The sequence below is a fragment of the Onychomys torridus genome, chromosome 17, assembly GCF_903995425.1.
Source record: "Onychomys torridus chromosome 17, mOncTor1.1, whole genome shotgun sequence".
Classification (NCBI taxonomy): Eukaryota; Metazoa; Chordata; class Mammalia; order Rodentia; family Cricetidae; genus Onychomys; species Onychomys torridus.
Genome location: NC_050459.1, coordinates 62,302,610 through 62,327,429, shown reverse-complemented (window position 1 = coordinate 62,327,429; position 24,820 = coordinate 62,302,610). Strand labels below are relative to the sequence as shown.

The 24,820-nt window shown below is 52.3% G+C and overlaps 1 protein-coding gene across 2 annotated transcripts in view; it reads right to left on the bottom strand.

The window, feature by feature from the left end:
* The window catches only part of Sin3b (SIN3 transcription regulator family member B), a 37,687-nt gene extending 15,045 nt beyond the window's left edge, over positions 1-22,642 (bottom strand). The window contains exons 1-10 of one of the 2 annotated variants that reach the window (XM_036209264.1): positions 22,467-22,642; positions 21,759-21,865; positions 20,007-20,160; positions 14,739-14,936; positions 12,587-12,730; positions 5,962-6,081; positions 3,977-4,066; positions 3,651-3,769; positions 1,495-1,702; positions 479-595 (exon numbers count right to left, since the gene is read on the bottom strand). In XM_036209264.1, coding sequence (XP_036065157.1) covers positions 479-595; positions 1,495-1,702; positions 3,651-3,769; positions 3,977-4,066; positions 5,962-6,081; positions 12,587-12,730; positions 14,739-14,936; positions 20,007-20,160; positions 21,759-21,865; positions 22,467-22,565 — 1,356 coding nt within the window. In that variant the 5' untranslated portion in view covers positions 22,566-22,642. Of the gene's footprint in view, positions 1-478; positions 596-1,494; positions 1,703-3,650; positions 3,770-3,976; positions 4,067-5,560; positions 5,741-5,961; positions 6,082-12,586; positions 12,731-14,738; positions 14,937-20,006; positions 20,161-21,758; positions 21,866-22,466 lie in introns of those variants that run through there. The other variant, XM_036209265.1, reaches the window with a different exon arrangement.
* Positions 22,643-24,820: the final 2,178 nt, after the last annotated feature.

Below are 24,820 nucleotides of genomic sequence, written 5' to 3'. Positions count from 1 at the left end.
TAAAGAAGACATGTGGACTTTGGGATAAAGAGTGGTTATTTGCCTGTCCCCAGGAGGGTCGTGGAGTCTGAGAGCTCAATCACAGCATCAATAAAAATAAAGCTAACTTAGTTTTAAGCTAACTAACCTATTGTCTTTAGTTGATTGATTGATTGATATTTTATATGTGAGTGCTCTGCATGTATCCCTGCCCAGCAGAAGAGGGCATTAGATACTATTATAGAGGCTGTGAGCCACCATGTGGCTGCAGGGAATTGAACGTAGGACCTCTGGAGGAGCAGCCAGTGCTCTTAACTGCTGAGCCGTCTCTCCAGCCGCACACTGTCTTTAGTTGATAGAACGGTGATGTGCTGGGAGCTCAGGAGCTGGCAGGGGCGAAGGACTGCAGGACTGAGCTACACTAGGAAGGCACTGGGCTGGGTGGCCAGAGGACAGGCAGGCAGAGGTGCAGGTGGGTTAGACTTGCAGCCTCACCTACCTCAAACCTCTCGTCCTCACAGCGATGCAGCTGCTCCTCATATGGCGTCTTCTTGGAGCTGACAAAGGTAGAGTCTTCCGACCAGGACGGGAAGGACACCCATGTGTCATTCAGGACCTGGACCAGAGGAAAGGAGTGTCACTAAGCATGCTGGTACAGATGACGTGAGCAGTTACTTCTCACCACTTAGTAGTGAAATAACTCTCCAGCTGCTCCTAAGTGGTGCTGAACACACAGCGGTGTCTCAGGACCCAACACCTATCCATGATGGGCCTGAGCCCCAAGATTTTAATCTTTGTGGTCTGGGTCCTCTGTCTTGAATACCCAACTTGGCCTTTGTCTCAAGAAAGTAGCCAAAGGGCATGGCTGTGTGCTAAATGACAAGCAGTGGACCAGATTTGCTTTGCAATACTTAGTAGATCCTCAGGCTATAAATTGTCTAAACTTCAGTGGGACTCCACAAACCTGACAAGGTGTTCACAGGTCACACTGATCACACACAATGTCCTGGCTAGTTTTATGTCAACTTGACATAAGCTTGATTCATTAGGGAAGAGGGGACTTCAATTAAGAAAATGACTTCCCAGACTGGCCTGTGGGCAGTGCCACCCAAGCAGGTGGCCCTGACTGTGTAAGAAAGCAGGTTGAGCAAGCCATGAGGAACAAGCCCATACGCAGCACTCCTCCATCCACGGCCTCTGCTTCAGTCCCTCCAGGCTTTTGCCCTGACTTCCTTGGGTGACGGACTATGAAATAAACCCCTTCCTCCCAAGTCATTTTGGGCCTGGGATTTCATCACAGCAACAGAAACCCTAAGACACTTGGGGACAGGGCAGAACTCGGGCTGTGATAAAGTTGACCAAGTCCCCACACTTGTGGGAACTCTTAGCATGGCCATCCAACAGGGCATGAAACTGAGCTGGGCTCTGGTGACACCAGAGATGTCTTCAGGCAGTCGGAACCCTGGCCCATGGCTGTCTGCTGTGGAGGGCTGACCTGCGACCCCAGGGCACTACCTCCTTGCAGATGGCGGTCCTTCCGCTGCACTTGGGCTGCTGGTAGGTCTTGGGAAGTGCCCTGTAGCTGGATCCAATTCGTTTACAGGACGCATAGTCAATTTCTCTGCTTATGCCATCTCCAGACCGGTCACTCATGGGTGGTGCAAAGGATAGCTCCTTCACTCCCAAGAAGGACTTGAACTGTGCAAAGAGTTCTGGGAATTTTCTTCAAAGACAGACAGAAACTGTAAGTGGGTACTGGGCCTCTTGGAAATAATCTAGAGTTGTGAAAATGGCCTTGTGCGTGTAGAACTTCAAAGATGATCTGAATCAGAATTCAATGTTAGGGAAGGGAAGAGGGTCCTCCCCACCCATCATCAACCACATCCTCTCTTACAAAGCACACTGGGAATAGCCGCTGTGGCCCACTGTCTGTCCTCTAACTTAAAACACAAGGAGAGGGAGCTGGAGAGACGGCTCAGCAGTTAAAAGCACTGACCGCTCTTCCAGAGGATCCAGGCTCAATTCCCAGCTCCCACATGGTGGCTCCCAACTGTCTGTAACTATTTCCAGGGGGTCTGACACCTTTACACAAACATGCACACAGGCAAAACACCAACGTACATGAAACAAAAATTAATTAATTAAAAAAGAAACAAAGCGGGGTGTAGTGACATGTCTGTAATCCCAGCACTCGGGAGGCAGAGGCAGGAGGATCTCAGTAAGTGTTAGGCCAGCCTGGGCTACATGGTGAGTTCCAGCACAGCCAGAGCCATGAAAGAGACCCTGTCTCAAAGAAAAACAAAAAACCCAACCAACCAAACAAACCAGAAAAACCAGAAGGAAGAAACAAACACTCAAGGGTCCCAAGAGCCCTGTGACCAGCCAGTCAGCTGCAGAGGTCACAGCCAACTGTGCCCAAGCTACAGTCCGGAATGGACAGACTAGAAATGAACTCACTTAGGCTATTCACACAGACAGATGTCAGCCTTGCCCCCCAGCCCTGACATGGGTCCTCTGGCCGCTGGCTGTGCCCAGGCCTGGGAGGACACTCCTGCCCATGCGCTCCCTCTCAAGCTGGCAGGGCCAGTAACGGCCCTTGCTCCAGGCCAGGTACTGCAGCCAATCAGCCCATGAACTCCTTCTAAATAAAGCTTTATTGGCACGGAGTTCTGCCCACTTACTCACTGCCTTCTGTCCATGGCCGATCTACAGGGCAGAACAGAGAGCAGCTGTGTCCCCTGTGGATGTCTTCCTGGGTGAAGACTCTCTCCCTCATGAGGGACCCCCTCCCCAAAAGGAACCCTCGGATTCACACTCGGAAGTCAGGACAGAAATGGAATACATGTTAAATGGGACAATTTTACAGCAACTGACATCCAGTGCTACCTATATTTCTGTTAATTTTTTAATGTAATACTAAATACAATTCAATTTGTATTCCGTGTATTTATTTTACTGTTGCAGGGAGGGCACATGTGATGTGGGGGTCAGCAGACTCACCACTACTTGGGGAATATGTGTAACACAATATACATACATGTGAAAACTTGGAAAATACAAAAAAAGAGAAAATATCATTAACTATGAACTCACAGCTCAACACACTACAGATTCAGATTGTACCAGGATGGCACACCTGAGAAGGGCCACCAAGAAGCTGCCTTTGACGCCACTGCCCAGAATCCTGCAAGAGGGACTGTCACCAGTCCCTAAACATAGACATCTGCAACTTGCAAATCGCAGGAAAAATGTTTACCCAATGGCAAGAGCTCTCCTATCGTCATAAAGTCAAGAGTCATAACCTGAGACAAAGACACTGTCCACCCACACAGTGTACAAGGTCACCAGGACCTGCTTTCTCCAAGTCACTTTTTTACAGATCTGAGCCTGTCAACAATGGCTGGGGAACTGCTTTAACCAATGAAGAAAACCACAAAGGTGGGCGAGATGGCTCAGTGGGCCAAGGTGCTTGCTGCCAAGGCTGACCGCCTGAGTTTACTTCCTGAGACCCCATGGTGGGAGAGAACCCACCCAAGAACTTGCCTCTACCCTCCACCTGTGCACACACAGGAAATAAGCCAACACACAAAAGAAAGGCAATGCACAAACACACTTCCGGGCTCACTTCCCTGGGCCTGTGTGTAGGATAGGAGGGAGCCGGAGCCACTCACCCCAGGAATGGGCTGACAAGCTGCAGCAGCTCTGAGCCGGAAACCAGCTCCTGATTGAAGAGCGCAATGCAGCGTAGGAAGTTCTCGTACACCTCCTGGCTCTTCAGCACCCTGCGCACCTGTGGGAATACGGAGACTACCGCAAAAACGGTACGCCTTGGGCACGCAAAAGCCACTTCTGCGTGCGCGTGTGGGGCCGGCCCTGAACCACGGGGTGGGCCGGCGCTCTGCAGCCTATGCTTTCCTCTCCCACGCACCCCAGTGGCCCTGCTTCCAGATCCGTCATCAGGAAGCAGCTGTGCCTGGAGGGACCAGACCTGGCTCACCTTGTCAAAAAAGGAGAACTCCTGCAGCGTGCCGTACTTCCCCACGGCAGCAATGGACAGGTCTTTGGTGCCTCGGAGCTTCATCTTCTTCTGCAGAGAGAAACCCTCGGCTTAATAGTGTGTCCCCACCACAGGTACTGTGGAGTACACGGAACCCGGGAAGCTCCAAATGCAGTTGGCGGGCCGTCCCCAGAACCCTGGGTGAGGTCTGGCCGCCTAGCATCGGAGTGCTGTTCCCTCCTTGGCTCTGTGACGGACGGGGGTGAAGGGTGGGGGCGCAGGCACGGGCGACTCGGGACCAAGGAAAAGCAAGCCCACAACAGCACCCTGCCAGGTCTGGGTCTCAATCCCTGCTATGGCTTATCCTCTGCCATCCTGGGGATCAAACCTGGCAGCCAGCACACTTGCAAGGCTGTGGAAAACAAGATCTGGGCCACGGACATGTGCAGTAATGGTCCAAGCCCCACAAGACAGGGAAGGCACCGGGCCTGCACGTGATTGGCCGAACCTAGGGTCTCGCGCATGTGCCTTAAGTGCTAGGAAACTGGAACTCAAGGCCTCACGTGGTAGGCAGGTGCTTACAGGGTACATGGAACCATGGCGTGGCGTACGCTCTGCAGAAACTGGGAAATGGAACCTAAAGCCCTCGTACAAGCTTGGACGACACTGACTGGGAAAAATGGCTTCGCGCATGCTCAAAAGACACGGGAGTGCTCATAACTTAACGCATTCCAAGACGACGCTGGGAAACAGAACCTTCAGCCTCGAGCACATTTGTAGATCTGGACTGGGGAAATGTGAGCCAGGTCCTCACGCATGCTTAGTAGACACGGACTGGGAAAATGGAAGCCAGAGACTCACGCATGCTCAGAAGACACTAACTGGGACAATGGAAGCCAAGCCGCAGGGCCAACCGATAGACTGAGGAGAGGGCGGGCAAACACGGAGGAAGCGGATCCATCCTGTGATCCATGTGAAGGGGGAAACTCGGGCCAGTGGCCTGCTCAGAAAATGTTTGTGCTGTATCCTGGCGCTTCGGCTCAACGACCGGAGAGCACCGTGCCGGCTAGCTGACCCCAGCTGCACGTAACAGGACTCGGGTGCTGTGGGCCAGAGGGTGACTAGACGGCGGGGAGGGGACCCCAGGGGGCATCCTGAGGAAGCCAGGTCTAAGGCTGTGTGCAGATACTTATCTCTAAACTGGACTTCGGGGCAAGGGTTATAATTTTTCAAGTAAAGAAATCCGCCTGTCACACACTTGATAACCTGAGGATCCCAAATGAGCCCTAAAGTTGTCTTCTGATCGGAGACATCCCACAGTCTTCTCTCCCCCCTGCCCCCACCACGCACACCCACAGATGGATGAACCAGACTCGGACTGCATTTGACCCAGACCCTCGGTATGGAGCGCCCTGCTGTATAGCCATTCCCCAGAGTAGGGTAACGACGGCAAAGAGGGACATGGTGAGAGACCCAAGGGCAGCCTGGAGGAGCCTCCCACTGGCCGGGCCAGAAGAGTTTGGGTGTCAAGATACCAGGAAAAGCGATGAACTGTGACTTGGGGTTGACACCGCTGCACATAACTAAATAAACAGAAATGCCAAAAAACTTTATTACTATAGAAGTCAGCTAGTAAACAGTGATAGAACTAGAGATCCACCATCACGGGGTGATGAGCGGGCCAGGAACTGCTGTCAGCCACCTTCACTCCTCAGTTGTGCAGTAAGCAAACCACACAACTGCACATTTCAATTGCAGCCCCACCTACGGAAGAGTCACCACAGTGAAAAGGAGAATCAAAAGCGCACCACACCTTCCTTCCAACCCTCCTCACAACCACCTCAGGTCAGGAGCAGTGCATGGGCGCCAGGCCAGCAGATGGCCTTTCTAGAAGACTACCGTCTCTGGCCTCCGGATCCCCCGCCGCTTTGAGTGTCCACACCACTCCCGTCATGTGCAGCAAGAAGCCACACATGGACAGTTACCTTGGCTGGAGCAGACACAGGGCGCAGGAGTGAGGGTCGAGCACGCTTCTTACTGTGTTCCAGACTCTTCTCCTCGTTCTTCTGGACGTTGTTCATCTCGCATGGCCCATTGCCTGTGAACTAAGGACGCAAACATGGGAGGTGGTCAGACTGGAGAAAGGCAGGTAGCCCATCTATGTATCTGTGCACATGCAGTCAATTCTGGTTTGACCTGTAGCCCTGGTAGGCATTGTCTGCCACAGGCCAGAGCCTCTGCAGTGTTCCTGTTTTCTGGGGCAGGCAGAGACCAAATACACAGATGACTGGGTGAATGTTGGTACACAGCTGTAAGAAGGCTCCCTGTGGCCTCTCGAGCAAGGAGTCAGAGATCCAGGAGCAAGACAACTGAGTATGTCCAGGCAGAGGAGGGCCCTATTGCACCCTGACCACGGTGTCTACAGAAAACACAAAGCATTCTAGGTAGGAGGTAGGTAGCAGCACACAGCCCCACCAGCAAGAGGAAGTAGCTGATGTCATCCAGGTCACTAGTGGGGGCTTAGAGGCAGGTTTTGAATTATTTGTCATGAATGACAGAACATGTCCAGGGAGTGCCCCTTACTCTGTGGCGTACTGCAGGGAAGGACAGTTGGAGCAAGTTTCCACCAACAGACAAGACCGGGATGCTGCTACTCCTGGAAGCTAGGAGAGGCCGACGCTCTGACACCCTGGATCATTGTCAGCACCGCTACTCCCCATTCCACACCACCGTGGGGCCTACACAGACACCCAGACTGCGCCAAGCGAAGCCGTGGCGTACCCATACAGAACCAGCTTTGCTCTGTGCTGCTGCTGGGACAGGATGCACAACACGCAGAGCAAAGAGAAGAACGAAGGCAAAACCAGACACTCAAACACACACGAAGGGGAGGACCAGAGGGGCCACGTGTTACTGTTTCATTCGGGAAAAGCGCTGGACTGCACGCACAGCAAAGCTCTGAAGAGAGGGGTCGTCTCTGGGAGAAAGATTCCTATTTGAAGCGAGAAAAATTTTACAATAAAGGACTACCCTTCAGCCACAGGGAAGATGCACCCCTAAATCTAACCATCAGGCAGAGTGGCACATGGCTTTTATCTTAGCACCAGTTAGAACTGGCGTGAGCTACATAGCCAGACCCGTCTCAAAATAAATAGCTCAGCAAGTCAAAGACTGAAGACTGCCCCAGGACCCCCAAATGAGGTGGTTTTCCCAGGGAGTTCTTCACTGGAGTCCTTACAAACCCTAACTCCCAATTCTCAAGAGGCAGGTGGGGGCAAAATGTGCAGAGTGGCATGGGCCCTGAAGGGGTGACCTGATGCTCGCCAGCCTGGCTTCAGGGCACTCAGCACTGCTGGTCCTACCACAGCCCACACACTCCTCACTCTAGCTGTTAATGTTCTTCGCCTAGACAGACACCAAATCGGGACTGCTGGCCTACTAAGCACATAGGGCTTATGGCCAACAGCCACAGACATTCATTCTGTAAATGAGGCTATACTGATCTGCAGCCAGCCCATTCATTCTGTGAAGTTTTTAATGGCAGCCAGACTCTGTAAAGAGCCCACTCTGTAAATAAAGTTTTATTGACACACAGCACACCCGCTCACTCTGCTGTGGTCAGATGAGGCCGCCTACTTCAAGCTACTAGAGCAGGGCGGGTTCTCCACACTGAAGCCAAGTGGCCAGTGTCAGGGACTGGACCCAGCTGGTGCTCAGCAGTCAGATTTAGTAAGAATGACACCACAGGCTGGGGACTTAGCTCAGTGGTGGAGCGCTTGCCTAGCAAACGCAAGGCCCTGGGTTCAGTCCTCAGCTCAAAAAAACAAAGGAGTGACACCACAGTTTACCCTTGGTTGAAAATGACGACCGTGAGGTCTGGAGCCTCAGAGTGCAAACCAACCGCTATGGGATGGACAGAGTCCTCTGGAGCCTCACAGTGCAAACCAACCGCTATGGGATGGACAGAGTCCTCTGGAGCCTCACAGTGCACCAACCGTTATGGGATGGACAGAGCCCTCTGGAGCCTCACAGTGCACCAACCGCTATGGGATGGACAGAGTCCTCTGGAGCCTCACAGTGCACCAACCGTTATGGGATGGACAGAGCCCTCTGGAGCCTCACAGTGCACCAACCGTTATGGGATGGACAGAGTCCTCTGGAGCCTCACAGTGCACCAACCGCTATGGGATGGACAGAGCCCCTCTGCCTCAATTCACAGCACAGCTCTCCTCACACTGAGATGTTGGAGGCAGGGTCCCTGTGGCCCCTCAGTTCCGGCAGTGACTGGGGAGGAAGCGCGGAGAACAGGGTTGGCCTCTCCTTGTTGTGACTGCTGGTTCCGGAGCGGTTTCTCTGTGTAGCCCTGGCTGTCCTGGAACTCAGATCCACCTACCTCTGCCTCCCAAGCAGGAACTGTTTCTTTATTATATAATTGTTATTCTTGTTAAGTCTCAAAGAAATTCTGGATAAATGCTGAGGTGCCTGTTTAACACCTAAGAGCAGATGCTGGCCATCAGTCTCTCAACATGGCCAATGGCTGCTAGAGTCCTGGTCCCTCTCAGCACTGTTCACCCCAAGTGCCCTCTTGGCCTCTGGGTTTCCAGGTCCTCTCCCTCTTTCTCCACCCTCCACAGCCATGTTCAGTCTGGACCGTTCCAGATGCCTCTGACTATGCTCTCCCTCGTGTCTACAATAAATCTTCTGCTCCACCATACCTGCAAGAGGTCATGTCCTCATTTTTCCCCCCATTTCATCTGGTGAGACATACATGCATGCATATGTGCAGCACAGACCAAGAAAGGACCAGGAGTGGAGACAGCCAGGAGCCAAGAGACTGCATGTCCAAAATGTCTTGAGTTTTAAAGTGATCAGAGCCCCTAGGAGGGAGAGGTTTAGGGTAGAGGGTGGGGTGAGAAAGTGCAGAGGGGAGCCAGGACTCTGTAACTGGTAGTATTGGCCATGCTTAGAGAGACTGGTGGCCAGTGTATGCTTTGATATGTTAAATAGGTACCTCAGTTAGCCATTTGTCCTGGGTTTGAGACCTAACAATTATCATTTTGTGTCTTACTATGTAAGCCCTTGGTGGCCTAGAACTCACCTACCTGTGCCTTCAGAGTACAGGGATTAAGTAAACCATCAACCTGGCCCAACAGACATGTTTGGTGTTTCTGGCTTTCCTCTTGGTTAGGATGGAACCAGGGCCTCAAGCTAGCAGCTGGTTAAACTGGCTACTAAGCCCCTGTCTCACCACCAGCCCATGGGGTCAGAGCTACAGACAGCCTACAAGACCTCAGGGCACCAGGCCCACCACTGCAGAAAGCAAGGGAGCTAGGAAGTAAGACTTATAGGGGCTATGAGACCCTCAACTCAGAACTCCCCTGGGCTTCAACTGACACCATCAATTCCATGCCATCAGGGGTAGCTCAGAGAAGGGCAGTGGAGGATGACGTAGGCTCCAAGGGGTGTTGAGCCACAGCCACTCTGTTCAAATGTAGCACCCAGATCTAAGGACAAGACCCAAATACCAGTCCCAACTTGAGTAGCAGCTGGCAGGAAATTCATCTTAATGTATAATCCGTGGCCATGCCATCAGGACCCTGGAGATAATACCCCTCTCCTACATACTATTATGGCCCCCAGAGGCAGTCAGGATTCTCCTGATAGGAATGGGGTACCATGGTATCCAGATGAAGTGTTCCCCCAAAGGCTCATGTACTGATGGCTTTGAGTGCTATTCTGGGAGGTCCTAGAAGCTAGGAGGTGGGACCTGGCTAGAGGGAGGGTGAGGGGCCATCAGGCCCACTGTCTACTGTGTCTGTGGAGCAGCACCAGTCCCCACCAGTCCCTCCGCCCCAAGCTCTCCCCTCACAGCAGGCTCAGCACCCGGGGAGGGAGGACAGCAGCAGAGACCTAGGGAACCATGAGCCAAGACGACGCCTTCTTCCCTTAGGTTCTGCCCAGTGCCTGTCACAGTGACATTAGAACAACCAAAGTCATGACTTCAAAGGGGGACCCACTCAAGAACTTCTAAACTTCAGAGAAACAGGCAAATTAGGACTCAAGACAGCAGAGGTGAGCAAGGGCCCAGTCTCCCTCCAGGCACAGTTCAGGAGCCTCTGTAGATCCGTGTGGCTCTGGGGACATGGAGTAGGATAGTGCTGCTCACCCCATGTGGACATTCAGTGAGGCGATGACCGGGACATGCCTCCAGTTTTTCCAGAAGCTGGCAATGCACTTTTGTCCTGAAATGAGCCAGCAGCTCATGGTCTCACCTGAGTGAACAGATGTCACAGCTCTGAGGAGGAAGCAAGGCCCGAGGGCAATGTACAACATGGCTCTACCTGAGGCTGGAAGGCACAGCGGCTCCCACGGCTCTGCCATCATCTAGGCCCTGGAGGGCAACCAGATACCAGGGGGCAGTGATCTATCATCAAGACACAGCCCTAGGCTGATACTCTGTGTCCAAGACATGGTGACAAACCTGGTGGCCACTGGCCACAGGCCTGGGTAAGGGAAGCCCAAGAAAACCATGGCAACACCAGGCTGCAAATACCTGACTAGACCAAAACCAGGCCAACGTCAACATGGCTCGGTGGGTAACTGCTTGGACCCGAGTGTGATCCAAAGACACATAGGATGAAAGGGGAAAACTTACTCCTCCAAGTTGTCCTCTGACTTGCACACCAGCTGTGGCATGCACACACACAAATATGTAATGGTTAAAAAAAAAAAAAAAAAAAAAAAAAAAAAGACCCAGGCGTAGTGAGTGGCCCATGACAGTGATTGCAGAACTCAGGGAGCCTAGGCAGGAGGGTCACATGATGAAGACAAGTCTGCACCACACTAAGACCCAGTCTCAAAGAGAAAACAAACAAACCATACTCAACAATCAGAGGTCTCAAAAGCTGGAGCAGTTCTGACAAAGAAGGAGGAGGTGGATGTGAGGGCACGGGGCTTCCTGCTCTTGAACCCCCTTTAAAGGCTGGAGTGCCAATGCCAAGCTAGCTTGAGAACACACTGACCAGCAGATGGCAACCCAGCTGTCACAAGCACCCACGTGTACAGGAACATTGTCTTCATGGCAGCCCTTCTACAGCTGTGCTGGACAAGCAGATCTGAGACTGGACCCACCTCACGCCCACATACAAAATGCACCTCAAGTTTAAAACTGTAAGAAAATAGGGAGAATCTCATGACCTCAACTGTGCAACAGCTTCTAAAGCTTAATACTAAGAATGATGTGGAAAAAAATTAATCAAAAGACTGTGCGTCAAAAATATGACCAAGCAGAGAACAGATGACAGGAGACAGAGGTGAGAGTCTGCAGATCAAACATCTAGGAAGCTCATGGTGCACAAGGAAGGACTCACTCAGCTGCGGCTGCAGACAGATGGCTCAGCGGTTACAGCACCAAGCACTGGCTGCTCTTACAGAGGACCTGGGTTCAGGTCCCACCACCCCACGTGGCAGCTCACAACCACCTGTTACTCCAGTTTCAGGGGATCTGATGCCCTCTTCTGGCCTCAATGGGTACCTGCATCTGTGTGATTCACATAAACTCACACAGACAAAACACGCACATACATAAAGAGCAATGAATTAACACAGCCAGTATACAGACATGATACAATGGGGGATGCAGTCACAGCCAAGACACATCCCACCCGACAGTTGTCCAACAGTTAACAAACAAAATGGGCATGGGGAAACAAAGCCACTGATGCGGAAAACACTTTCTAAGTTCTTCAGAACGTTCAATGAAACTGCCATGTGATCTGGGAAGCCCGTGGAGACGCAGGGCCAGAGCTGCCATCCGGCATCCAAACAATTACTTGCCCAAGTCGGTTCATGGGGCATTACTCCCAACAGCTTCAAGGCAAACCACCGCGTGTCCCACAACATGAGAGGATGAAATGGATAAGCCCACCCTCAGGAGCATTGTTACTCAGCCATCAACAACAGGAGGGAACACTACCAAAGGCTGAATGCAGACCAATCTCAAGACATGACACTGTCACAAGGCCACAGACCAGTGACAAATATCCACAGCAGGCAAATCCAGATAGGAAGCAGACTGGAGGCTGGAGGAATCGATGGGGTGACCTCAAATTCAGAGACTGCCTGCCTTTGCCTCTGAGTGCTGGGATTAAAGGTGTATGCCGCCACACCAAACCCAGGATTATATACTTTAAAGAGAATTTTATGGTTCATGAATTTCTTTTCTTTTTCTTTTCTTTTTTTTTTTTTTGAGGATCGAACCCACAAGTGCTCTACCACTGAGCTAAATCCCCAACCCTGGTTCATGAATTTCATCTCTACTTTTCAAAATGACTAGCATGCATAAGAAAAAGAGGAGGTGGTGGCAGCGGAGGCACCTCTGGCAGGCTTCAGGCATACCTGCGGAAGAAAACCAAGTGTGTCTGGTCCTGGATAAAGCCCTCCTCACCTACTTCTGCAAGTCTGGGACCACAGCCCTCACTGGCTCCATCTCCACGTGAAGGAATGTTCCTCCTCCCCCACAGTACTGCAGTCACAGTGTCTAAGACACCATGTCAGACTCTAAGCTCCCCATGCATCTTGTGGGCAGGATCCTGGGCACTTGGCACTCACCAGGGACCGCTTTGCCTCAGGCAGGAACTGTCCGAACTCTGACAGCAGGTCCTCCTGACCACGGAAGAGATTGGCCACCTCTGTGAAGACCTCTTCCTCAGACATGCCACGGAATGGACGACCCTTAGTGTGCAGCTGTTCCTTCTGCAAGCGGTTAGAACAAAGGAGGCTGAGGCAGGGCACCAGTGTAGTGTGGGCAGCTGTGTAGACATCAGCTCTGGGGAGGTTATGAGGGCTGCAGGGCAAAGGAAGAGTAGGCACCAAATGAGAGGGAAATTTAGTGCCCTTCAAAAGAGGGAGTCAGGCCTGCTGGATCAGGGGACGTGTGAGTAGCAAAGAGGAGCTCCTAGTGGTCACTGAACTGAGGGAGCTGAGGGAGGCAGGAAGGCAGGCAGGCCTGGAGCTGAAGGGAAAAGCACTGGCCGGGAATGGCGGTGGAGATGTAGAATCCAGGTGACCTTTCACTACAGAAAACTGAGGCAGGTGGTTTGCCAGTCTCAGGCCAAGTTGAGACACTGTTTTGTTTTTGTTTGTTTGGAATTTTGAGACAGGGTTTCTTTGTATAGCTCTAGCTACTCTGGAACTCTCTTTGTAGACCAGGCTGGCCTGCCTCTGCCTCCCAAGTGCCAGGACTAAAGGTGTGCACCACCACCTCCTGGCTGAGATACTGTTCTTAAAAGAAAAAAGAAAGAAAAAAGAAAAAGAACTTTAGCTAGAAATATGCCACCTTATACTCAATTGTCATGGTTCATAACACAGTGCTGGGCCCACAACATGACAGCAGACACTGGCTCACTGCCCACTTCAGGAAGGGAAGTTGTTTTGTTTGGGTTTCTGGTTTTCTGCACAGTGCTAGGAATAAACTCAAGAGGTCCTGTGAGTGGCACCCTCAGACTCCAAGCAAAGTGGTTATGTCTTGGCAATTATAGGTCCTAGGAGGAGAGACCCCCCGGGCCCCTGATGTTCTGGACTCAGCTCAGACCCCCACCAGTAGGAGAGCAGAACAGTGTCCGACTGCTCTTTTGGGTTTCAAGGATCTCACAGTGGCTCGGGGGCGGACAGCCTGGGTTCCTGGAGCAGTCCAAGCCGCCCTTGGACTTACAGCAATCCACCTGCAGCCTTCTGAATTCTGGGATGAAAGTGTGTGCCACTACATCTGGCTTCAAACCACTGTTTTAAAAAACACAACTTAGTGACAGGCAGGTGTGGTATCCCTGATAGACAACAAACTGGAAAGAGTGGCAAGTGAGCGTGGCCACCTCTCATGCCCCATCCACAGACAAAGCTGAGGTTCTAAACAGAGGCTGGTCTCACAGCAGAAACTGAGAGAGTGCACATGCTGTGGCTGGCACTCTGTGCATGTCCTCTGCCGCCACCAAGCTTCCTTAAACCACACAGGATAGCTAAGGGGTCCTCACTCATGTTTGCTTTGTTAGGTAACACACTGTTGTCTGGTAGCTAACTGCACCCAGCTGGCTGGTGTGCCCCCAAGAATACAAAACTACACCAGCACCCCACATCTACGTCCCCCTAGAGGCGCTACTATGCTGGAAGCCACAATGTCACTGCCTAAGGTTTCTCCATCCACATAACTCAAGCTGCTTCTCCATCACATACTGATGAAGCCTGTGCTATCAAATGGGGACTATCACTGGGGTTCTCCAAGTTCATGGAGAGCCTAGGTTAGTTCTGATAGTGAACGTGTATGCTGAAGAATCTTATTTATCTGTGCAACTTTGTGCTGTGTAGAGCTGGGGACACAGCCTGTCATATTTTAAGTGTCAGCTGTTGAGCCAGATCAGGAAGTTCCTTTCTCAGAATCAGGGCTGTGCACTTCCAACCTTCATACAGGCTGACCCCAGCCTTCTTTCTCCCCGCTACTGTACCCAGGGTTGGCAGTAGCTGGCTTACATACCTCTCAACACCGCCGCCCCCCTTTCCATCCCAACCTACTTCTGACTCCCTCAGAACTAGACTGAACAGAGGTGTGTCTATGTGTGTCCTGACTGAGGAAAGCTACCTAGGGTCTCTGGCAACGGTGTGCCTTGCAGCAAATGTCTGGCCAGCTTGTGAGGCCCTGGTCTTCACTCTCAGCTCCCAAATGCCAGACAATGCCAGGTGAAGGCAGGTGCTCTGGGGGGCTGGGCCTTACCTGGTAGGTGTGAAGGATCTCTAGGAAGGACCTGTAGATCTCAGGGTGGTCCAGAAAGCGGGTCTTGATCTTGTTCACATAGCTGATGGCGTTGTTGAACTCCACAGAGTCTGACTCCAGGGGCAGCTGGCCTCTGTCCTCCTTGTAAGAGGCCTGCTTGAAGTCCTCGTCACAGTCACCATGGCTGAGAGAGTTCTCCTGCACAACACAGGCAGTGAGGGGCAGGGCTGGTCAGAGGACGGTGAACTGTCACTGCACGCTGACCAGCACTGCTTCGGTAACACCCTGAGGACTGAGTGTTAAGCACAGTACTTCCTCCCTCTGGAATCTCCCCAGGTCTCCTGTGCCTGCAACTGCAGTTTCAAACAAGGCCCACTCCTGTACTCCAAAGACTGGATCTCCCTATGCAGCCTGGCTTCAACTCTGCCCAACCTCCTGCCTCAGTCTCCCCAGAGCTGGGTTGGAGGTTTGCTTTCTACTCTTAAGAGATCTGCACGCAGGGGAAAAGTCACAAATCCTGAAAGCTGAACCTTGTTGGAGCTATGTGTGGGGCTATGTGTGACGGCCCCATCTTAGCAAGACTATCTCGAGTGGGAACAGCGGCGCCTGGCTTTGAGGGACCATCACAGTGCCTGTAATCTAGCCACAGCTGGCTCAGGGGATTCTTACAACAGGGCCTCTGAGTGCTAAGCCCCAGGACAACTCAAGTGATCGACATCAGTCACCAGAGCCAAACAATGAAAAGCATCTTACTCGTGCCCATTTTCCTCCAGCTATTAAGAGAAACAAGTATTTCCCATCTCTATGGCATCCTACTTTGCAAGAACTAGCATCCTGGTGTTTGGTTTTCTGGCAGCTCTGGGGGTGGAACCTGAGGCCTTTCGTCCAGGTGGGCCCTTAACTGGAGCTGTAGCCAGAGTTTCCAGGAACCATCCTACCCTTCTGTAGTGACTCGACACCTTTCCTGTTTTCCCCAGCAGCTCTGCCCTCCTCTGGGCAGGAGGCACTCATATGGAACCTGAATGGTTTCTTGAACAACAGATCATTTTCCTCAAGAGGCTGGAGGTGCCAGCAGCAAGAGGTTTGGGTTCCAGAGGAAAGGTTGTGCTGACCCTCAACACTTCTTAAAAGAATGCCAGTAGCTGGGCGGTGGTGGTGCACACCTTTAATCCCAGCACTCAGGAGGCAGAGGCAGGTGGATCTCTGTGAGTTCAAGGCCAGCCTGGGCTACAGAGTGAGTTCCGGGACAGCCAGGGCTACACAGAGAAACCCTGTCTGGAAAAAACAAAGAACACCAGCTAAGTTTAATCAGTGCCCACCCAAATGGCCTCATCTGGTCCATACTGACTCAGTCAAGGCCCCATCTCCAAATACTAGCCCCTTAGTATTCAAGGAAGACAGGTTCCAGGACCCTCTTCCACAGATTTCAAATGCAGCCCAGCATCACAGAGATGTGCACAGCCCCCCCCAAGCATTCACCATCTCCAGGCATTTACAACACCAGGCACACTGTCAACAGTCCACACCTTGTGGACTAGGGAATGACAATCACATTCAACACAAGCATAGGCTGGGGTGTGGCTCAGATACAGAGCATGCATGTGCGCGCACACGCACATATGCAAGCCCGTACGTACTTACGTACACACACACACACACACACACACACACACACACACACACACAGCCTCAGCCTGGGCAAGGATCAGGTTCCATCCCCACCATCCTAAGTCAGTATGCTCAGCACACATGTCCAATCTGTGGCGAATCTGCAGGTGCAGAACTCAAGGATCAGAGGCCAACTAGTGGTGTTCTCAGGTACTAGGGCTGAGCTTCAACAAACAGGAGACACAACTGGGCTGGCAACAACAGACAGACAAAAGTGCTAAAAGCCAAAGCTGAGGACATAGACACCAACTGCAAATGTGAGCCAAGGCTCTCAGGAATCCGCCTGCCCACCTTCAAGGTCTCAGGGGCCTGGGTTTGCCCTTGCCAAGACTGGGATCTCCCTAGCCATTTATGGACACACTCCAGCACTGTATGGTTCCTCTGGTCCCCTGAATAAGCCAATACGGTATGACAGAGTGCCAGCTCTCTGGCTGGGGACTCTGCAGAAGGCACTAGACGGTGGTGAGAAGTTACTATGGCAACAGCCTTCAGCTCAACAGAGAATTTCCCTACAGCCCAGCAACTGCAATCCCACAAAGCAGGTCTACAAAACCAACATTCAATGACGCACAGTTCACAAACGCCAACAAAAAGTAGAAACAACTCATTCACCAGACTAATGAACAAGAAAACATGGGCTATCCAGTGGAACATTACTCTGTCAAGAAAAACAAAAAAACTGGCACATACTATGATGTGAGTGACTGACACAAGGCAGACACAAAAGGCCATCATACAGAATTACATTTATGTCAAATGCCCACAACAGGTAATGTACAGAAAGCAGAAGAATGGTTGGTAGGACCTGTTTCTGGGGTGATGAAATGTTCTGGAATTAGTGGTTAGGATTGTACAGCTGTAATACAATTTTCTACTGTAATCTTTGGAAAGTAAAAACCACCACTACAGAGCCTCCACACCGCAGCAGACAGGCCCTGCTGGGGACTTCCTACAACTGTCCCATCCTCTCTCTTTCCCTGCTTGCACTTAGGACCCTCTTCCCCTTGGAGTGAATGTTAAGTCAGCTGGTACTCACACTGTGCCCCACATCTGCCCAAGAACCATGTGGCCCTCCTGATGTTCAGGAACCTAAGTGAGCAAATCACCAGCTCCAGCTGCCAGGGCCTTGTGGCCTCTGCCTACAACCTCCACCTCACCATGGGAAGGGATAGGCTGGGTCATACACAATTTATCTCACTGACCAGTCTTGGGCCTCTGGACTCACCTGGTTGATCCTGACCCAGCAGCAGGAGTCTTCCTAGGCATTCCATGCAAGCCTACCTCTTGGCTCCCCTCCAGCCGGGCTCTACTCCACAGACAACCCTCCTAATGGTCCATTGCCCCAAGGGCCTTCCTCCTCCCCATTTGGACCTACCCCTCACGAAGTCCCTGCTATCAATTGGTCTCTCATTGAGAGTCCCACAGCCCGAATTACACTGAGCATCCAGCTCCAAGGAAGTGGTAGTTCAGAATTAATCAGACATACCTAGCCTCTCCAAACAGGGTGGCAAAGAGGACCTGTCCTCACCTGTCCACCGACATCTGGTTGCCTATACCTCCCTGAACATAGCTCAGTGACAGAGAAGCAATTAGGAAGGTCATGTAAGGGTTCTGTCTCCTCTGAAGAGCTTGGTCAGGATGCACGAACACAGGACACACACTGTGAGGCCCAGTGGGAGCTGGGGCAACATCTCCCAAGATGCTTACTTAGGGAAAAGCAACAGCAGATCACTGTTTTCCAAGCCTCCTGCTCTTGGCGTGGCCTGGCTGACTATCCCTCCCTTCACAGAGGCAGTTAAGTAAGAGTCTTACTCTGTGGCTCAGGCTGGCTTTGAACTCTGGCTCCTGAGTGCTGGAAGGACGCCCTGATCTAAGTCCTCAGCCCTGCTGGCCCCTCAAGGCCTGTGCTGTCAACAAGGGCCCTGGTGCTCTCTCACCCTGGCACTTTCAGCTGCTACAGGAAGGGCACTGGTGTCCCTGGCATTGGGAGGGGAGAGGCCCTGGGTGCTATACCACATGCCAGAGTGCAAAACTCCTCACAAGGAATGAGGACCAGGAACCCCAATAGGTGGGGACTCCCTCAGCACCTTTCTCAACACAGAAGGGGACAGTGCTCACCTGTGGTTGCCAGGCCAAACTAATGAAATGAAAAGAGAAAGCACAACAAAACAAAACAAAACGCTGCATTTCAAAACAGTGATAGGCAGTAGGTGCCTATCATTTCAGCACTCTGAAGCAGGGGAACGTCAAGTCCCAGGGCCAGCCTGGGCTACAGAGACCATGTCTCCAATAAGGAAAACAGCAAAGACAGAAAACTGAGAGAATTGAAATCAGCAGGTGCTGACGTGTAGCAACCTGTAAGCTCTCCTGCTGTGATGGTATCTCAAAGGCTCCAGGACTCCTGAAGGAGATCTCCTGTGAACCTTCAGAAAGCAGGAAACACCTGGATCAGAATCAGGGCTGAGCTCATGGTCTAAGACCATCTTTGTCATCCTTTCTGTAAGTCACTGTGGCCCACTGGTCACCTAAGCCGCCTGAGGAAACAAAACTGCTGCTGCTTCACTATCTGTCCAGAGCCCTGTCCCATGCACAGGGGACAGCCCAGCCCGTGACTCACTCTGCCCCTGCAGCTTTCTAGGGAGTGGCACTGATGTTCAAACATACACACTCCAGGAACTGCTCCTGGCTCTCAAAGCTCGAAATGCTTTATAGCTCAGCCACACAAGCTTCAGCAGTCATTTCTGCTAAGGCTTTTGTGGCCATGGGGCCTGGATTCCAGGTACAGTTGAGAAATGAAAACCCTTGAGAACTCAGTAGCATGTGCTTCCAAGTTCCCTCGAAAACTAGCCAGGGTTTCTGGGCTTCAGGAGGCTGATGGGCAGGACAAGCAGAACTTACACTGGAGGTACTCAGAGACCTGCCAGGGCCACACCACCTTACCAGAGTCCCTCTCCAACTTCACTGAAAGCCTGTTGTGGTGGCAAACATCTGTCATCCTAGCATTTGGAGGGCTGAGGCACAATGATGAATTTCAGACCTGTCTGTGCTACGATGTCAGTGGCGTGGCGGAGTGGGGGAACCACAGACAGAGGCTGCAGAGCCCAAGCCTGGGCTGAGGAGGGAACCTACGGCAATTCCATGAAGTGACAGAAAACAAAATTACTCACACGCACACAGCTCAACCACGTGGTTTTATTGGTGACCTGAACGAAAGCCGTCAGATCCCACTGTATACTTTGGCCTGGTAGATTTGTTGGGAAAGCCCTGAAGCCAGACCTCAGCAACTAGTGATACAGTGACTCTGAACATAAAATTCTCCTTGATTCCATCACCACCCCAGATACCCACCCCAAAATGCTGGGAACGGAACCCAGGGCTCTGTCCATGCCAAGAGTTCTCCCCCACACTGAACCACACCCCAGCCGCTACACTCACTTGGGGACGCAGAGGCTGCCTCCGTGTTTCTACCTTGACTTGGACTAGAAGCAATTAGAGAACCTAGAACAGGCTATACAAAGGCTTCCAGCAACATCACAACATTCCTGGCTGGGCTCCCTGTGGGGTGACGCTCGAGGTCCACATCACTCAAATAAAGCCTACCTGGCTGGTCAAAGGTGACTGGATGTTCAACTTGCCGTTCTTGGGAATGTCTATGCGATACCCGAGCGGGAGGAAAGCATTAAACCCCACAATGAGGTCAGGGTGCTCATGGAAGAGCTGGGACACGCGCCTGATCACTCCAGGGGTGTCGATGCTGGAAAAAAGAATTCAAGTGAGCAAGGGTCCTGGGAGCAAACCCGAAAAACCACTCTCAAACACCCACGAGGTCACCACAGCCAGGCTAAAGAGCAGACCAAGGCTCCTAAAATGGGCCCCTCCATGTTTTTGATGTGTATGTGCAGTCATTCCCCTCCACACAGCTCTACCCTCACTGGAGACAGGGCTTCTCTGTGTAGCCCTAGCTGTCTTGGAACTTTCTAAGACCAGGCTGGCCAAGAACAAGAGATATGCCTGCCTCTGCCTGGGTTAAAGGCATGCACCACCATATCCCACTTAAAAAAAAAAAAAAAGGGTGCCACAATGAGACCATCTGTGACGTGACTCCTAAGCCACCTGAGCTCCTGGGCCCAGTTCTGAAAATGTCTGAGAACCAACAGAAGGCCACAGTTCTCTAAGCAATGTGAGATATCCCCTGAGTTTACAAATCAGGGAAGGGTGAGGATACATCTTGGGTTTTTGTTTGTTTCAAGACAGGGTTTCTCTGTGTAGCCCCAGCTGTCCTGGAAATTCTTTATAGACCAGGCTGGCCTCGAGATCCGTCTGCCTCTGCCTCCTGAGTGCTGGGAGTAAAGGCGTGCGCCACCACCACCACCCAGCCATTTTGACTTTTTTTTTTTTAAACTAAAGAAGGCGAAGTGCTAACACCAGAGCCTTCAAAAGCTAGGGGACTGGAAAGATGGGGAGACACAGGGAAGGTCATCTTCTGGCCTCAGTATCCTGAACATCCAGAAAACCAGCCTAGCCTTTCACACTCCCCGAGAGCAGACAATGGCAGAGCAGTACCAAGCCGTGCAGGAAGCTGACAGTCTGAGTTCCAGCTCCACTCACCTGTTATAGGGCGAGTCCCTTACCTAAACCAAGCCAACCCTCCTACAGAGGGCTCTAAAAGACACAGGCAGGACTCAGAGGTACCCCACTACACCTAACTGCTGTGCCTACAACAGTTCCTGTGTTTTATGTCCCTTAAATCCATGTAGGTGCCAAATTAGAAAGTGCTAGGGCAAGCATCTTGTGAACAAGATTTAAGAAAAAATGGTGCACACACACACACACCCGAGACCATAAGTAATATTTTCTTGAAGTATTTACCAAAAACTTCCCCAAAGACTAACACTTAAAATTTGTACCTCCAACCTTTCATAAACAAAACTCTTTAAACATTTCAAAATTGCTAAGTGTAAGTTTTAACTTTTTGCACGTGGGCGTGTATCAGCTCAAGTGCGGGTCAGTAGGTGTCAGTTCTCTCCTGCCAGGAGGGTTCTGGGGCAGGAACGCGGGTGGTCAGGCTTGGAGGTAGGCAACTTTACCCTCTGAGCCCTCCCACTGACTTCCGAAACATTTCAAATAAAGACTGCTCTCTGCCCAGGCCCATTCCCCAACTTCTGCCCTCCTACCAGGAATCCCGTCACCTCTTCAGTTACCTCATCCTGTGTGACTGTTTAGGACGCTTCCCGGCCCACCAAACCTCTGCAAGGTCACCAGCTTAAGGGCCGAGATGGGGGGGGGGGGGGGGCAGGAAAGGAGTGTCCCTCCAGCCCACTGCTCCCAGGTGCAGAAGGCCCTGCAGGTTACCTCTGGCTTTTGAACTCCTTCATGATCTCCAGGAAGCCATTGTAGGTGGCAGGGTCGCTGCCAAAGCGGATCTTCACCTGGTCGAGGTAGGTGAGAGCGTCCTCCACCTGCGAAGAACGGGAAGCGGCGGTGGGCAGGGGTCGCGCAATGCAGAGGCCGTGGGGTGGAGGCCTGGGGCAGAGAAGGGGTGGCGCGGGGCGGCGTGGGGCCTCGAGGGTCACTGCGGGGTTCCGGGGAGGGCCGACGAAGAATACCGAGGGCCAGCGGCCAGCCCCGAGGGGCCTCGGAGGCCCGAGGAGTTCCGGGTTGAACCGAGGACTGGCGGGGAGGGCCGAAGGGTCTCGGGGACGCCGCGCAGTCCCCTGGAAAACCGAGCGTCGGCGAGGGTAACTGCGGGCCACCGAGGAGGGCCGGGGGGTTCCCGAGCGCACCGCGGGGTCCCGGGGATGACAGGGGCCGCGGGAATGGCCGAGGGGTGTCGAGAGGACCGCGGCATCCCCAGAAGGATGGAGTTGTGGCGAGAAGGAATGAGGCGTTAGGGGGAACTGAGGGCCGCCGGGATGACCGAAGCGTTCGGGGGAAGGGGTGTGAGGTCCCCGGGCCCCGGCTGCGCGGAGAGGAGGCCGAGGCGGGGCCGCACGGCGGGGCGCCGGCCCGCGGGGCTTCGGGTCCCCAGGTCCCCAGGAGGAGGCTGGGGGCGTCACTCACGTGCACCGGCAGCTTCTCGTGGCCCCCGGAGCCCGAACGACCCCAGCGGGAGCCGCCGAATCCCCGGCCCGCGGAGCCTCCGCCGCCTGCGTGCGCCATGTTGGAAGTCAGAGTCGCGTCTGCCCCGCCTCCGCCTGAGCCCAGGTCGCGCTTGCGCGGGCCCCGCCCCTAGAGGGCGGGGATAGTGACGTCTGGTGTGGGCGTGTCGGCACGAGGACCTCGCGGGCGGGGCGGGGCTGCCCGAGGCGAGTGGGGCGGGCCGTTCTAAACGCGTCTGCCCTAGGGCTCCGCGGCCACCCGGAAACCCAGAGAAGTTTTGCTTTATTTTGTTGAGGGGTGGGGGTGGGGAAAGTAATTTTTTTTTTTTTTTTTAAGCAAAGTTGGAAAACATTTCAAAACGCATTAATTTTATAAAATTCACATATTGGTGTTCAGGCTCGCTGTCATCCCAGTACCAGGAAGGCTGAGGCTGGAGAATCACTGAGATTCCGACCCAGACTGGGCTACATAGTTAAGACTATGTCTTAAAAGAAATTGACATTTAGCCGGGCGGTGGTGGCTCTCGCCTTTAATCCCGGCACTCAGGAGGCAGAGGCAGGAGGATCTCTGTGAGTTCGAGGCCAGCCTGGGCTACCAAGTGAGTTCCAGGAAAGGCGCAAAGCTACACAGAGAAACCCTGTCTCGAAAAACCAAAAAGAAAAAAAAAAGAAAAAGAAAAAAGAAATTGACATTTAGACGTTGACATCATCTCAAAAACAGAGACCGTGATAGAACGAAAACAAGTCCACATACCTGTTGACCTGAAGAGAGATTTGTAAGGATCTGGTTCTTCTGGAAAAAGTTTCTGGACTCCTAGTCTGTGGGGTCGATGTGGCAGTGGGCTGTGGGTGAGCAGCACCCATTCTAAAGCCACGTGGACTGAGTTCTTGCACTAGTGTGTGGCTGTGAGTGAGTGTGTGTGTAGGTCAGCTCGCTCCTGTATGTGTATACGGAGACCAGAGGTGGACATTAGTGTCTTCACTGGACAGGGTAGCCAGCGATCCCGTCTCCGCACTGCGGTGCCAGGCCAGAGCCAGCCAGTGTGGATCCTAGCAAGCCCCTTTCCCACTAAATCATCTCTCCAGTCCCATTTTCTTGATCCCATTCTCAGTTGGGTTGGAGCCTGGGCCATGCCACCGCTGCTTCCAAACTTGACTGATTTTTTATCTTTGTGGAGCAGGGGCTGGGGCCCAGGGCGCCGCATTCCCAACCCTCAGTGATTTGAGGCCTCACTGAGTGGTAGCACAGGTTACTCTCCAAGTTTGAATCGTGTCCTGTTCACCTCCCGAGTCTTCCTTGTTTAGAGTTTTTGTAGTCTTGTGGCAAGACAAGTTAATGACTGTGTGTTTAAAGTGTAGATACACAAGGAGATCCATCCCAGCCACCGATGTTAAAATAAAAAACACAAGAAACACACCGTATCTACTTGTGGGTGAAGCTTTTCATATACATAGCTCTTCCTATACTTTCTTATAGAAATGTCCCCATTCATAGTGTATCTATGGCCAGGCATGGTAATGGGAGGTAGAAGCCTCAGAAGGATGGGGACGCTGACCAGCCCGCCTAACTGAACTGGTAATCTCCACACCAGGCAGAGACCCTGTCTCAAAAATAGGAAATGAGGTGGACGGCTTCATGGTTAAGAGTACCTGTTGCTCCTGCAGATCCCACATGGTGGTTCACAACTACTTGTAACTCAATGGTGGCATGGTTCAGGCTCCAACCCAGCTGTGAATGGGATCTGAGACTTTCATTAACTTCTTCAGGCACCAGGCACAGGTGGTGCACAGACATACATGCACATCAAACACTCATAGTCATAAAATAAAGGACTTTCAAACAGAATAAAAGGGTGAAAATCAATAGACCTCTAGCCCCCATGTGTGTACATGCATGTACACACCCACATGCACATATGCCACACATACACACAAAAAGGTAAACATAATGACACACTCTCTAGAGAACCAGCCACTGGAGACACACATTCATTCTTCCGAGGGTCCTGCCCACTTGACCTAATTAACTCTCACCTCTTAGCTTCTGCCTCCGGCCCCAGCCATATCCAAACTCCAGCACTCACTGTACATGTCAAAGGTGATGGGGTATTAGGTACATACTTAAGACTTCAGATCCTCGAGGTGGTGGCTCACGCCTGTAACCCAGCACTCTAGAAGCAGAGCCAGGCGGATCTCTGTGAGTTCGAGGCCAGCCTGGTCTACAGAGCGAGTTCCAGGAAAGGCTCCAAAGCTACAGAGAAACCCTGTCTCGAAAAACTTAAAAAAAAAAAAAAAAAAAGACTTCAGATCCCAGCA